Source organism: Solanum lycopersicum, chromosome 9 (assembly GCF_036512215.1).
Source record: "Solanum lycopersicum chromosome 9, SLM_r2.1".
Classification (NCBI taxonomy): Eukaryota; Viridiplantae; Streptophyta; class Magnoliopsida; order Solanales; family Solanaceae; genus Solanum; species Solanum lycopersicum.
In genome coordinates, this window is record NC_090808.1 from 60,144,231 (window position 1) to 60,158,286 (window position 14,056).

Genomic DNA, 14,056 nt, shown 5'->3' on the forward strand with positions numbered 1-14,056 from the left:
ATAACTGGTTTGTGTAAATATAATATTACTCCATCACTTGCATCTAGTTTAATCCTATTCCAAATGTTTTAGTTTATTTATTTCAGTAAGCCATACAGTCCCCATCTTTGTGTACTAATCATATCATTTGAAGAAATTGCAGTGGTCTAGTGTTTTCTTAGAAGCCTAAATTCTGAGTTTAGCCAATGTTACTCTACATTCAACTAATTCCCACAGTTTCAGTACAAGAAACATTTGAAAATACTTGCCCAACTTGGAAATTTTAAACACAATTATATTTGTTATCCTAAGTTATAAATTAAAGGTAAATAAATATTATAATAGTTACAATTATCATATACTAAATATAGAAAAATTTACAAATACTATTATTTGATCTCTACATATAAGTTTCTACTAATCTTCTTTCTTTTCATAATTCTCGTTAAATCTAGCAAATAAATATTATTGGCAAATGTGGTGCTGTTTTTGAGATATAAACTCAAATCAAGGGGCAGAAAAATATATATGCAGGACTTCAGGGTCCCAATCCTCAATTATAGTTACAGACTGTTCGTTCGACTTTTCCCCTTTTTCTTTTTTTTTTCCGGAGCAAGAGAAACCCTAGGCCGATGGATATACTGAAACAGGAATTGGAGCAACGTCGGAAAAATCTGGCCCAAGACGTCGGCGGCCGGAAAGTATTCAAGCGGTCGGAGATCGAACAGAAGCGTCTCCAGAGGATTCATGAAGAGGAAAAACGCGAAGCTGAGGCCAAAGCCCTCCGTCAAAAGCAATTTGAACAGAACCAGAAGTCTACCGATGATTCCTCATCAAAATCAAACTCCACAACTGATACTCAATGCCTCAAGCAGGATGCATCATCTTTATCGGTATCCAAAGCACTTACCGACGAGCAAAAAATTGATGGATTAAACCTTCCTCGACAGGAAGTTGTTCGTCGACTTAGGTTTCTGAAACAACCGGTGACTTTATTTGGTGAAGATGACGAGGCCAGGCTTGATCGTCTGAAATTTGTATTAAAAGCTGGAACGTTTGAAGTTGACGATTCTGACATGACTGAGGGGCAAACCAATGACTTTTTGAGGGATATTGTGGAATTGAAGAAACGGCAGAAGTCGGGGATGATGAGTGAAAGGAAGAGGAAGGTAACGGAGGATTCTGGTGAGGATAAAGATGGAGGAGGTGGTGACGAAGATTTAAGTGGAGATGGGAACTCCTCAGGGGTTGATCATGATAAGGATTTGAAGAGGATGAAAACAAATTTTGTTGAGTTGTGTGATGAGGATAAGATTTTGGTGTTTTTTAAGAAGTTGTTGAATGAGTGGAATCAGGAGCTTGATGAGATGACTGATTCTGAAAAGCGGACGGCCAAGGGGAAATCGATGGTCGCTACTTTCAAGCAGTGTGCTAGGTACTTGCATCCGCTATTCAAGTTCTGCAGGAAAAAGGTAATTGTTGCCTTCCCTTTTAATTGCTGTGTTTAGATGCTATGTTCAGTTTCTGCAAAGTTGCAAGCTTTATATTAGTTTTCTTTCTACATTGACACAATTGCTTGAAATTAAAGTTAGTTAGAAATTTACTTAACTCATATGAATTGAGTCTCCGGTGGATCCAAATTATGATAGAATGAACTAGGCAATGCAATATGGAATATGGTGTCTTTGTTGGAGTTCTAGCTTTGATATAAAAGATCATATAGTCTCTTGTAGAAGTCCGTGTTTGCATCTAGTGATGGTTTATTTTGATTTTACACATTAACTCATCATAACTGTAGTCGATTTCTTATGATTTGCTTTGAAGTTTGATTGAAATTGATCTTTAAGATTTATGATCTCTTGTTCTTCCAATGCCTTGTTGGAGGTGGAATAGGACATTATAGGACAGTGATGAAGGATAGGTGCACATTCTTACTATAGATTCTATGTTAGATCTTACCCAAACAGAGTCTCATCCTGTGTTATCTCTAGTCTAATTGTCTCATTGTCATCCGTGATTGAGTAGATGATGGGATAAAATAATGAATCCTCTGGCCCTTCCTCTAGTGACTAAGGATGTTACATTCTGAGGTAGCTGTGGCATAATGACCTGGAAGAGTAATGATTCAATGAATTTGCAGACAAAGTGACAGGTCCCTATATGCACATGCATCAAAAGATTTGTACACTCTTCTTGTGTATAAATATAGAACGATGCGTGTATTCCCTAAGTTAATTAACTTACTGAAAAAATAACATTAACTTAATTAAACAGTGCTAATTCTCTAAAAAAAACATAACATTAACTTAATTAATTGATGTATATGTACTGTGCATGAGACCTCATCTCTGATCCTTCATCATGTGATAATGATAACCCTACGTATGATGATTAGTCAAAACTCAAGTGTAGGAGAGGATCTTATTCTATGTCATATGATTATACAATAGATAATGGATTATATCAGAAAAAATGGAAAGATTTGCTTCTTCTTTTTTTATAGACTCCTCCATTGTCAGTGTTGGTAAGGGCCTATAGGTTTTTGCCTACTTTGCTTATTAAAGATAAATGAGAATGGGTTAGTCAATAAAAAGGAAAAGCCCGAGCTTCTAAGCTTTTGCATTTTCTGCATTAAATTTTTCATGGAAGCAATTAGATATGCGTAAAGGAAATAGACTATTTGCTAGCTTCACAAAGTACAAATGAAAAGCCCACACACATTCACTCATCTTAAGCTCAGACCCCTTTCTGAGAAGGGAAGGAAGACTAGGCGATGGGCAAAAGGTAAGAGTACATTGAACAGCCACTTTTTGGAAGGAGTGAACACTTGGATTAGGAAGAGCTATCATTCATTGATAATTGAGATAAATGAGCACTACGTTGTTGATGACACAATGCTTCTTGATGCTTGCATTTGGAGAGAGTGGTGGGACATAACATACTCTTCTCAATGCTTGCCTAAAGTTTTAGAGTTAAGCCAAGGTTATTTTCTATTTTGATCAAATGTTGGATTTGGTTCCCAGGTTAAACAGAGCGACTGTTCTAGAAAATTCATATAGGCAATCCCAACTTGCTCAGGATTCAGGTGTAATAGTAGTAGTGAAAGGATTTAGTTGTTACTATAGTGAATGCTAAACCAACACCTCCCATACCATCCCTTTACTCAATAAAAAAATCCACAAGTCATTCACAAGTTTTTGTAAATCCATGTATATCTCAATGTAATTATTTGTCCATCAGCCCAAGTTTATGAGCAGAAAGATGGTATTTACCGAATTAATTTCTAATGGTAGGTTCTTGAGCTAACTCTGAACACAGGGGGTATATAAGATATGCACATGGAAATCTAATATTTATGTAGCAGTTCTGATGGTTTATCTACTAAAATCACCCAGTCCATAGAAGTTTGTATCTGAGCCAAATGCTAGTAAAGTGGAATTTCTTGTAGCTTATTCTGATGATGAGATCTTTACTTTCCCTTGTCGTATTTTTTGGAAAAACATTTATCCAATATGTTTCTTTTATCTTCCCTTTGAAGATTCTTATTGAGATGACTTCTTCTGCATGAAAAGCTTATTTTGTCATGGTTTACTTCTTGTGTATCCAGTTACTTCCTGATGACATTAGGCAAGCACTACTTGTGGTTGTTGAATGCTGTATGAAGAGGGACTATCTAGCTGCAATGGATCAGTATATTAAGATGGCAATCGGTAATGCACCTTGGCCTATTGGTGTTACTATGGTTGGTATTCATGAACGGTCAGCTCGTGAGAAGATTTACACAAACAGTGTTGCTCATATCATGAATGATGAGACAACTAGGAAGTATCTGCAATCAGTTAAAAGACTGATGACATTCTGCCAACGACGTTATCCAGCAATGCCATCGAAGGCTGTGGAGTTCAATAGTCTTGCAAATGGCAGTGACTTGCAGTCTCTACTTGCAGAAGAGGGTACTTCTGGGGGATCTCAAACCTCAGAGGAAAGGCTTAGAATAATGCCTGCATAAAGGGATAATCCTTCACAGCATATATTAATTTGCCATTAGTACTCTCTTTATTCTGTATATGTTGATTTTGTCCATGATGTGGCCCGAGTCAAGGCCTGCCCCTGCCCTGCAAAGCCTTGCACGCACGACGGGGAAAAGAATTTGGATGACCTGGCTTGTATCTTGTGGAATTTGATCTTATGTAGAGACAACTCTCTTTTAGTTCTGGGATGAGTTATTATGATACGTGTTAAGTGCTTGCTTTTTCTTAGCGTTACCTGTGTTTCAGAAAACCAATCTCTGCAAGGCACTGCTAAGATTTGCTTTCACTTCCTCAGTTAATATTTGGCATGCTCATGTACCTTTCATTTCATCAATGGATGTAAACTTTTACAACTCTTCAGCTTTGTATGTGTTCATGCCAAGCTGATCTCAGGGAATGAGTGCATCTTCGAATAAAAATTACTCAATGGCGGCGACCAATATAAGAGCAAACCACTCAAAAGTATACAAAAAAATGGTCCTTTGGGTTCTGGACTCTCATTGAGAGATTCTGCATAGAATTTTTTAAGAATAACTATAACCTATTAACTGATACTTTTTATTTTTTTTAAAAATACTTTCAAGAATACAATTTAAATCATATTTTTCATTATTGTTCTTTATCAAATTATAAATGAAATTTTATTAGTGCCTTAGCCAATATCAAACTAGGGCAACACGAAAAACATTCAATTATTTTGAGATTCAGTTTTATTAGATTAAAAGTTATTAATTTTCCTTCTTTTTTTTTAACTTGGGACTTTGAATTTAACTTAAAAACTACATTATCTTTTTTCTATATAATTATGAAAAAGAATCCTAAAACTAAATAAACTCAACTGAACAAACTAAATAAATAAATGAAAAATTATGCGAATAAACAAACATATACTAGTTAATTAGGTAAGATAGCTACAATTTGAATTAATTACAGCTCACGACTTAATTATAGTTATAATTACGTCGCTTATACATACATGAATACATTTTATACATTTACAAATACGATAACCTCTCACCACTCTCGGCCCAATCTCGCTCGCCTCGCTTCTCCCTCTCTTATCTGATAGATATAAATATACATTTTTCGCCGCTCTCCACTCTCCGCTTCTCTCCGTCTTCTCTCAATCTCGCTCGCCTCTCTTCGTTCTCTCCCAATTTTGCTCGCCTTCCCCCCCTCCCCCCTCCTCTTGCTCGCAAATATACAAATACATATATATGCTTATTACGTATATACAATCATTTTACAGATATACATATACAATTAACTTCTCTCCTCTCTCGACCCTGTCTGCTCGCCTCTGTCCTCCCTCTCCATCTAACATGTAGCTACGAACCGTAATTAACAAACTATAGCTATGAAACATAATTAAGCTATTTTTGAGTGATTATATGAAATAAATAAATCCTTAATACTATATTACATGCTCGTAAATCCTATTTAAAAATTAACAATTGACAATGCCCCCTTTTAATAATTTCTCCTATTTTCACTTTCACTTGAAAATTTTTAATCAAAAATTGGACGGAAGCGAGCATATTGTTGAGCGAATAAAAGAATCCAAAAAAACCCAAAGATTTAACTCTTTCCTGTAAATCGTTTAGACTTCAAAATTCTATAGTATCAAAGTTAAAATCCATCGAACGATTTTCGTCTTTTTATATATATATTTAGTAAATTTGTTTTTCTTATACGTGTAATTTTATTGATTAACGTGGAGAAACTATACACGTATACTAAATTAGTATATAGTATATGGATTTTCCTACTCGTTAGTCGTAACAAAAACTGATAACAAATCTGTGCAAAAACAGAGTTGAGGCCGAGGCGTTGCGTAGTGGTGACGCCGTGGCCGGAGTCCAAATTCCGATGGCGAACAACAACAACAATCAACCGACGACTCCACCCTACCTTCCCTACCGCCAGAGAAAAGTTCTGACCGGACACACACGCGCCGTCTCTTGCGTGAAGTTCGCCAATAACGGACAACTCTTCGCTTCCGCCTCCTTGGACAAAACCCTAATCGTCTGGTCTACCCAAACCCTAACTCAGCTTTCACGTCTCGTCGGCCATTCAGAAGGTGTCTCCGACCTATCATGGTCGTCTGATTCAAGTTACATATGCTCCGCCTCTGACGATCGCACGCTTCGTATTTGGGATGCACGCACAGCTGAGTCAGTCAAAACTCTCCGGGGACATACTGGGTTTGTGTTCTGCGTTAATTTCAATCCTCAGTCCAATCTCATAGTTTCAGGTTCGTTTGATGAGACTTTTCGGGTCTGGGATGTGAAAACGGGCAAGCCAATCCACGCGATTAAGGCACATTCGATGCCAGTTACTTCGGTTCATTTCAACAAAGATGGATCTTTGATTGTTTCGGGTAGTCATGATGGGTCTTGTAAGATATGGGATATGGCTTCCGGAGCTTGCCTCAAGACTCTTATTGATGATAAGGTTCCTGCAGTTTCCTTTGCCAAGTTTTCACCTAATGGCAAGTTTATTCTTGTTGCCACCCTAGATAATACTCTTGTAAGTATTCAGAAATATTTACTATTTCTAATGTGTATTTTGATATGTAGGCCTCAAAGGAAATGTTTTTTGTGATAAAAATCGAACAGCAGCTCAATGTGGACTGGGGCTTAGTTGCTTTTGTTGCACTTACATTATAAGCGTAAAATTCAGAGAACTCATAGGTTTAGATGATCTCATGCCCAACAGGAAAACACAAAGTAATTACAAGTATTGTATTAGAATGGATACGAATGAAGTAATGTTTTGATGTAGTGTCTGTTCTGGTTTTTAGTATGTTTTGCCATGCTTTCTTTAGCATTTTGTCTTGGCTTCTTCACTCTTGTTGTTTTCTTTGCTTTTACTTGAATCAAGGGTCTATTAGAAACAACGTGTCTATCTCCCAAGTTAAGGGTTAGGTCTGCATATGCATTACCCGTGATTACACTGGGTATGTTGCTTTTGTTTAGCAAGTCTAGTTTGGGATTGATGGCATTGTTACTTGGTTTAGTAGTATTGAACAACTCAAAGAATTCAGTATGTCATGATACATTTCCTTTTAAGCATGACAAACGTGACTTGATTTAATTATATCACTTCTCCTGCACGACTGACTTGTAACTTGGGTTTTTTGTGATTTTTCTTGAGTACAGAAGCTATGGAATTATTCTACTGGAAAATTCATAAAAAGCTACGCAGGCCATGTGAACAGAGTGTACTGCATAACTTCCACGTTTTCAGTCACAAATGGGAAGTATATAGTGAGTGGCTCAGAAGATCAATGTGTCTACGTATGGGATTTGCAAGGGAAAAACTTGCTGCAGAAATTTGAAGGGCATACTGATACCGTCATTTCAGTGTGTTGCCACCCCATAGAAAACATGATTCTCTCAGCTGGACTAGATAACGACAGGACAGTGAGGATCTGGGTCCAAGACTAAAGAATATCCTCAAATGTGGTAGGTTCATTCTATCCTACAAATACACAATCTTTGTGTTCTTAAGATTGATATTAACTTTGGAGATTGGAACATCAAAATTTTATTAACATGTGAGTTTTTAGTAACAAGAAGTGCTTAAATCACATGTCATTTATATACTTTTCACTTGTTAACTTTGGCTTTTCCCAATATTTAGGCAGCAAAGTGGTCCTTTATCTGGTAGATTGAGTTGAATGTAATGGAAAGAGTCATCCTTTCAGTTGCACCCTTATTCTTCTTTCTATGTAAGCATAATAATTTTCACACAAAAGATGGGGAGTATTTATACGTCAAAGTCTATAGTATTTTTCTAACTGTCTCACATGGTTTACATAATTTATAGGTTTTTGCCCAAGGATGTTCGCTTGCATTAAGTTACATTGGGTAATTTGGCGCGTAAAATATGGCAATGAGTCCTGTGTGTTTACGAATAGTGCAGTTATCTGGAAATGGATGCCAGGAGATATTGCGTTATCAAGTTTCAAAAAACTGGCTACTGTATTTTATTTTTTTATATGTGAGAAACTAGATGGTGCCATTCCTCCAGAATACTGAGGGTAAGCATTTATTAATGTAAGATAAGTTAAAATATATGAATAGAATGTGTTGTTTTCATTCATATGAAGAGTTCTCTGGGGGTTTGGCATTTACAGCAAGCGCAGAAAGTTGAGCTACATTGATCACTCTATTGGGTCCTTAGACTCGCAGTTTTAAAATGCAAACATTGTGATATGAATCTACGTCACCTCGGGGTATGCACGCAGTGTTGTTCCTGCTCCTTCTGTTACTGCCTTTTCCTATCTCCATATGTATCTTCTAGACCGTTTGTCACCCTCTTTCTTCTCTCCTCAATCATATCTGAATATGCCTGTGGAGTGTGAACAATCAATTCGGTGCTAGTGCTTCCAACTTTATCTGAAAAATGCTATCGAGAATAAAAAATGTAGAGGCTAAAGTTTACGGGTCACTTAACAACTAGCATCATATCTTTAGAAGATCAAAGTCTGCTGCACTTTGGTTAGGGCATAGATCGAAAGTACTCGACTACAATTAAAAACTGCATACAATGACACCTCTACTGTATCTACTAAAGATTGGTCCATAGCAACATCGATCCACTGCAGTTTGTTCGATGAAAATCTTGTTCGTAATCACATGCTAAACACGGCTGAACTATAAACATTTACATCAAACTCATCAAAGCAACATGGATATAAGACAAACAACCATCCTCACCCTCCACCTAACAGAGTATTGTTGCCCAAGAGGCGTAACATTACTGGTGTATAGAATATACCGCTTATCACACTCTTTCTTCTCTCTGCAATCATGTCTGAATATGCCTGCAGAGCAGTAACAATCAACCCAGTGCAACTGCTTTCATTTTTACATGATAAAGGAGCGTTACCAGTAAAGTTTTTCAAGGGGAAAAAAATCTCCTGGAGGTTAAAAACTATTGGTCATTTAAGTAGAAACATCTCCTTAGAAGCTCAAAGTAACTAGTTAATCTGTACTGCTGCAGGCTGGCTTCATAGACATCTTGGTTAGGGCTATAACAAAGGCGTCTATTGCAATTGAAAACCAAATGACATCTCTGCTTTCTCCACTTAAGCAGATAAGTGATCTTACAAAGCCAAAATTCAAAAGTAACCACTTAGAAGTATCACGGATAGTGTAAGATTGATCCACTGCAACTTTGTTCAAAGAAACTTAATTTGTCATCACATGCTGTAACTGAATTATAAACATATAGATCAAAACAACATTGGATATAAGATATGCATGCATTGCTGCAAACAACAATCCCCACGCCACTCTTAACAGTATATTGTTGCCCAAGCACATCTCAAAATTTATTGACCCTCACCCCTAGGAAAAGATATTGAGAAAGACATCAGAGGATGCTGAAGTATGCTATTGAACAAACATGAAAATCCATTTACTTGCTACCTCATAGTGGGTGCATTTAGATATTCAGATCTCTTTTCCTTTTTGGTAGCAATTCAAGATTAGCTGCTGCACAGCCTTTGCAGCATATATCCAATACCAATTATATCACGAACAAATGTAAAATCCTTCAAATAGGTGTATAGAAATGTGGAAGGATCAGATATTGAATCATATTTTAGTCCACAGGAAGAGAAGCAATATCTTTTTTTCTTTAGAACAATGGTTCCAGGTCAGCTTGTACATCTTGGCTAGTGATGCATTCTACCTTACCAGGTAACTGTCCACTGAATCTTAGTCAGACCAAAAGAAGTTGGACTCATTTTATTATTAATGGATTAAGTTACTACTGTAATTGCGCGACAGAGATGACAATTAACACTAACTCTCGTTCACAGTATCTCCAAGCATAGGTCAATGATTAAAGAAAAGACATCAATTAGTTTGGCGCATTTAGCAAATTTAGTTTGTGTACCATGTAGTCATACCATGATTAGAGAAAATGCATCAAATCTGGTATTAGATAATACAAACTAAAAATGGTTTACCTTAGGGTAAGAATAAAGAAATATGTACCACCATGCTGCAATTGTAGTCGTCACTACTGCAGTGGCTACAGCCGAGTGCAGAATCAGCCAGCTCAAGCTAATTATCACTGTTCCAGTAAGAGTTATTGTCCAAGGTTGACACCTACTATGAAAAGAGTACTTAGAATTTGCAGAAAGCATTGTAGCTGCAGAGAACTATGATCATTCACCAAATTCATTGGGATTAAACATGTTAAAGTGCAGATGAAGGGGAGAAAATATAATAACTAGTCCTAGTGGAAGTAACAAACAACAAAAGGTTCCATGTTCAATTGCATTGTTGTCAAAGGCTCGATAAAACCCAGAGACTAGATGTCAAAAGGTTGAGTGCCATGTCTTGCTTAGGCAGCGTTCAGTTCAGGTGCTTAGGCCCTAAGATGTGTACATCTGATACACACATAATGTATATATGTTCAGTAAATATTATGTAAAAAATTTATTTTTTCTTTATTTACGCCTTCCTTTATCAAAGCACATACTTTCTTAGCCTTTTTGTGCTTGGAGTCGCAACCTATCTCAGTGCTTCTTAGCAGTAGCTTTTCACCTTTGATAATCCTGTTGTAGTAGCTGATGTAAACGATGGCAGTTCATCTTTATTTACTCACTGCCTTCCATTTGACCTATAGCCACGAGGAGGAGGGAATGCAGTTGATGGATGTGCATTCCCACTGAGTAAAAATTATAATCTGCCTCCTTCAATGGCAAAACTTGTAGAATGTTATCATCACAGCTCACTCACGTTCAGCTGAGGATCAATTTGGCTGGCAAAACCAGTTTATATAAATGGGGTTCCCAGCAGAGACTTAAGTTGGTACAAATGATTCTCAGTTAATTCACCACCAACAACAATAGAGGAAGCAGCAACAGTAACAACGACATACCCAGTGTAGTTCCACAAAGTAGGGACTGGGGAGGCTAGAGTTTATGCAGATCTTACCCCTAACTCAGAGGTAGAGAGATTGTTTCTGACCCTCGACTCAAGAGAACAGTACAGAGAGAGAATAAACAGAAGTGAAAGCATCACAAAGTATATCGAACAGTAACTACAACAAAATAATACGATAATGGAAGTACAAGAAACATCATGTTGTATATTGATTTGGATCATGGGCCACCCATGTAAATTGATCCGATCCGACCCATTTGAAAGAGAGAATACCAAATGAGGTTATGCAGGAAGTTATTCAATTTCCTAAATATAATTACAACACAGAGATTAAAAAGTGGAAACTTAAAAGTTTTTCGATTGATAGTTTTTCTAAGGAGGTGTTTGGATTGGCTATCTTTTAAGTGGCTTATAAGTTAAAAGTCAAAAGTTGGGAACACCCAACTTTTGACTTTTGGCTTGTCGTTGTACTTTTCAACTTTAAAAAGTGCTTAAAAACACTTTTTTGTGTTCTTCAAACACTTCCCAAACCAAAAATAACTTGAAAGCCAAAAGCCACTAAAAAATAAGTTGACCCAACACCCTAAGTCCTCTCTTATATATATCTTACTCAATCAAAAGAGCTAAAGAGCGTGAAGAAGAAAAAATCCTCCTTTACTAAACAGAAACACACAATAACATTAGAACATCTAGTTTGTAGAATCAAAACTTTGTTTGCAAGAGATTCAAAGAAAAATCGGGGTGATTCTTTTGGTAGCAAGATCAACTATTTCCACTCTGATTTTAAGGTACACAATTCATTGTTCTTGCTCCTTATTTATCTGATAATGGTATCATGGACCTTGTCATGTCCAATAGTGTCTTGTGCCTTCTTTCAACAACATCGATTTGTTGAGGTGTATGAGAAATAGTTAATTGCCTAATAATAATGCCCTTTTCAGTACACAATTCTTCAAACTATTTTGACAAATATTCAAGAACTTTATCAGTTCTTAAATACTTCTATCTAATTGATTCTTAACTTCATTTGTGTATCTTTTGAAGCATTCTCACTCATTTTAAATCCATTTTACATGAACAATATATCATGGAAAGCCCTAAACAAGGAGAATATGAAAAAATAAGTTTCATGCCAAAAATTCCAAACGAGTTATTTCCAGAAATCAGATTACTGTAGCCTCTGCATTGATTGCTCACATTTTGGTTGCCTCTATGAATTTTTGAAGTTGACTAAAATTTTTTTGGTCAATTTTTTTGAAAAAGTGCAACTGTAATTTAAGTATTTAACATATGGGAATTATTCGTATGAAATTTTAGCATGAAACTTATATTTTCATAATCTTTTAGCTTAGGTCTTTGAATTAATATATTATTCATGTAAAACGGACATTGCTTTTAATTGGTGTATGACGTAGATTTTATTTTTTTTTGAATCAGGTAGCATACTCTAATGACGTAGACACTGCTTTCAATTGCTTTTCTCAAGTAAAATTGGTTGCACATTCATTGTTAGACATTCAGAAATGTACATTTTGACAGCAATTTTTTTTGTATAATTTTTTTTTCTCCAAAGGTCCATCTAACTGATGAGGCGAGACTCCTAACCTGTATATTTACCAAAATTTTAATTACACGGAGGAGGACATAAACCTTAGCCTCAATAACATTGTGAAGATTGATAAAATTAACCTTTAAAGACATTTGAGTACACCAAAAAAGAGTATTCTGGTGAGTATCATAGCTACCGATGGTATGAGACTCGTCTAAGTAAGCTGGATACTATATACCAATTGCTAATCACCAAAAAAGGCTCACAGTAGTAACTGGACATCAATGATGAATTTGTTCTTCTTCTTCTTAACTCTGAAATTTGGGAGTCCATCAGATTAAATATCCAACGAAGCTCAAACCTTTAAAGATAGGAAAGTAGTTTCATTGAAGATATTATTGGATAAAACTCAATGTGGATGGTTGTAGTACAACTCAGTGAACAAAACTTTGATTCCGCAAACTAGTTGTCAATGTGTTTGTGTTTAGCAAAACAGGAATATTTTCTTATTCACCTCTTTTGCTCTTCTGTTGGAGAAGATATATTATATTAAAGAGGTCTTAGAAAAACTACCAATAGAAAAACTCATCACATACTCACTTTTTTATCTTTGTGCGGTAGTTTTCATTAGGAAATTGAGTAACTTTCTCCTAACCTCCTTTGGTATTATCTCTTTCAAACGGCCCGCATCAGATCAGTTCACATGACTGATACATGACCCAAATCAATATCCAACATTTCACATGATGGACTAGACCCAAGCTGGCACCACTAGTAGTAACACACACAATTCATATCACAAATAATTTGCGCGACTGTCAACGAGTACAATTCTTGCTACTATGCAACACATCATATAGTAATAAAAATTGAAGAACAAAGCAACTACAGAAGCAATAATATGGTTACTAGCATGGATGAATAGCAACAAAATGCAGTAGTACAAGTAGTACAAACATACCAAACAATGAGTGAATCGACAACCAAAGGCAAATGCAAAACATAAAAAAGTGGAAAAAAGGAATTACCAGGAGGGCTTGGTGTCCCATACAGAATCATACTCTAGGGAAAGATAATTGAGATAGCTATCCATATCTTCAACCACTCCGTTTTCGTTGAAGAAGGCCGACTCTTTTGGGTCATTGGAATTGATTCCACGAACTGTACTAGTCCTTGTACGTTTGCAAAATTTGTGAGAAGAAAGGGAAGTAATTGACGGAAGTTTCGACGAGAACTCAATATCGGAAAGTTGAGAACGAGCGACGCGGCGGTGGACCGGCGGTGTAAGGCAAAGCAACGGCAGTAGAACGGAGGAGGAGAGACTCTGAGTTGCTATCATCTTTTTGTTTCCTCAGCTTTATCCAACTCCCGACAAAATCGTGTATTTTACTATTTGGGTTTGCCCCCAAATTTTACATGTTATGGCGCTTCCATTACTTTTTTGTCATTATAAAATCTTTCAAATACTTATTTGCATCCTATATTTTATAAAATAAATTAATCTATCAAACTAACTACTTGAAGTGATGAAATAAGGTAAAGATGTATATTCATTAATTTTTAAATTTTATTTACCAATACATATCTGA

General features: G+C 36.2%; 3 protein-coding genes and 1 long non-coding RNA gene across 8 annotated transcripts; 3 read left to right on the top strand and 1 right to left on the bottom strand.

Moving 5' to 3' along the window:
• The first annotated feature begins 370 nt into the window (after positions 1–370).
• On the top strand, positions 371–4,363 carry LOC101257403 (uncharacterized). The gene is made up of 2 exons (XM_004247121.5): positions 371–1,451; positions 3,587–4,363. The coding sequence occupies exons 1-2, from the start codon at positions 612–614 to the stop codon at positions 3,986–3,988; spliced, it is 1,242 nt and encodes a 413-aa protein (XP_004247169.1). The 5' UTR covers positions 371–611; the 3' UTR covers positions 3,989–4,363.
• Positions 4,364–5,632: 1,269 nt separating this feature from the next.
• Positions 5,633–8,117, top strand: LOC101258184 (COMPASS-like H3K4 histone methylase component WDR5B). 3 transcript variants are annotated; one of them, XR_743259.4, is made up of 4 exons: positions 5,633–6,539; positions 7,172–7,477; positions 7,656–7,743; positions 7,842–8,117. XR_743259.4 is itself a non-coding variant. In XM_004247124.5 (3 exons), the coding sequence occupies exons 1-2, from the start codon at positions 5,880–5,882 to the stop codon at positions 7,457–7,459; spliced, it is 948 nt and encodes a 315-aa protein (XP_004247172.1). In that variant the 5' UTR covers positions 5,667–5,879; the 3' UTR covers positions 7,460–7,477; positions 7,842–8,117. The 3 variants fall into 3 exon arrangements, 1 of the variants encoding a protein (XP_004247172.1); XR_002028586.3 differs by having other exon boundaries at positions 5,642–6,539; positions 7,172–7,569; XM_004247124.5 differs by lacking the exon at positions 7,656–7,743 and having other exon boundaries at positions 5,667–6,539.
• Positions 8,090–13,917, bottom strand: LOC101258483 (uncharacterized). Of its 3 annotated transcripts, none has more exons than XM_004247125.5 (3): positions 13,496–13,917; positions 9,994–10,135; positions 8,090–8,366 (listed from the first exon to the last, which is right to left on the bottom strand). In XM_004247125.5, the coding sequence occupies exons 1-3, from the start codon at positions 13,804–13,806 to the stop codon at positions 8,283–8,285; spliced, it is 537 nt and encodes a 178-aa protein (XP_004247173.1). In that variant the 5' UTR covers positions 13,807–13,917; the 3' UTR covers positions 8,090–8,282. The 3 variants fall into 3 exon arrangements, with proteins under 3 accessions (XP_004247173.1, XP_019071257.1, XP_010326380.1); XM_019215712.3 differs by having other exon boundaries at positions 8,282–8,413; positions 13,496–13,903; XM_010328078.4 differs by lacking the exon at positions 8,090–8,366 and adding an exon at positions 8,465–8,841 and having other exon boundaries at positions 13,496–13,905.
• On the top strand, positions 11,547–13,977 carry LOC138338325 (uncharacterized). Its single transcript, XR_011211780.1, has 2 exons — positions 11,547–11,706; positions 12,356–13,977. It is a non-coding gene; the product is annotated as an uncharacterized lncRNA (long non-coding RNA).
• The last annotated feature ends 79 nt before the right edge of the window (positions 13,978–14,056 follow it).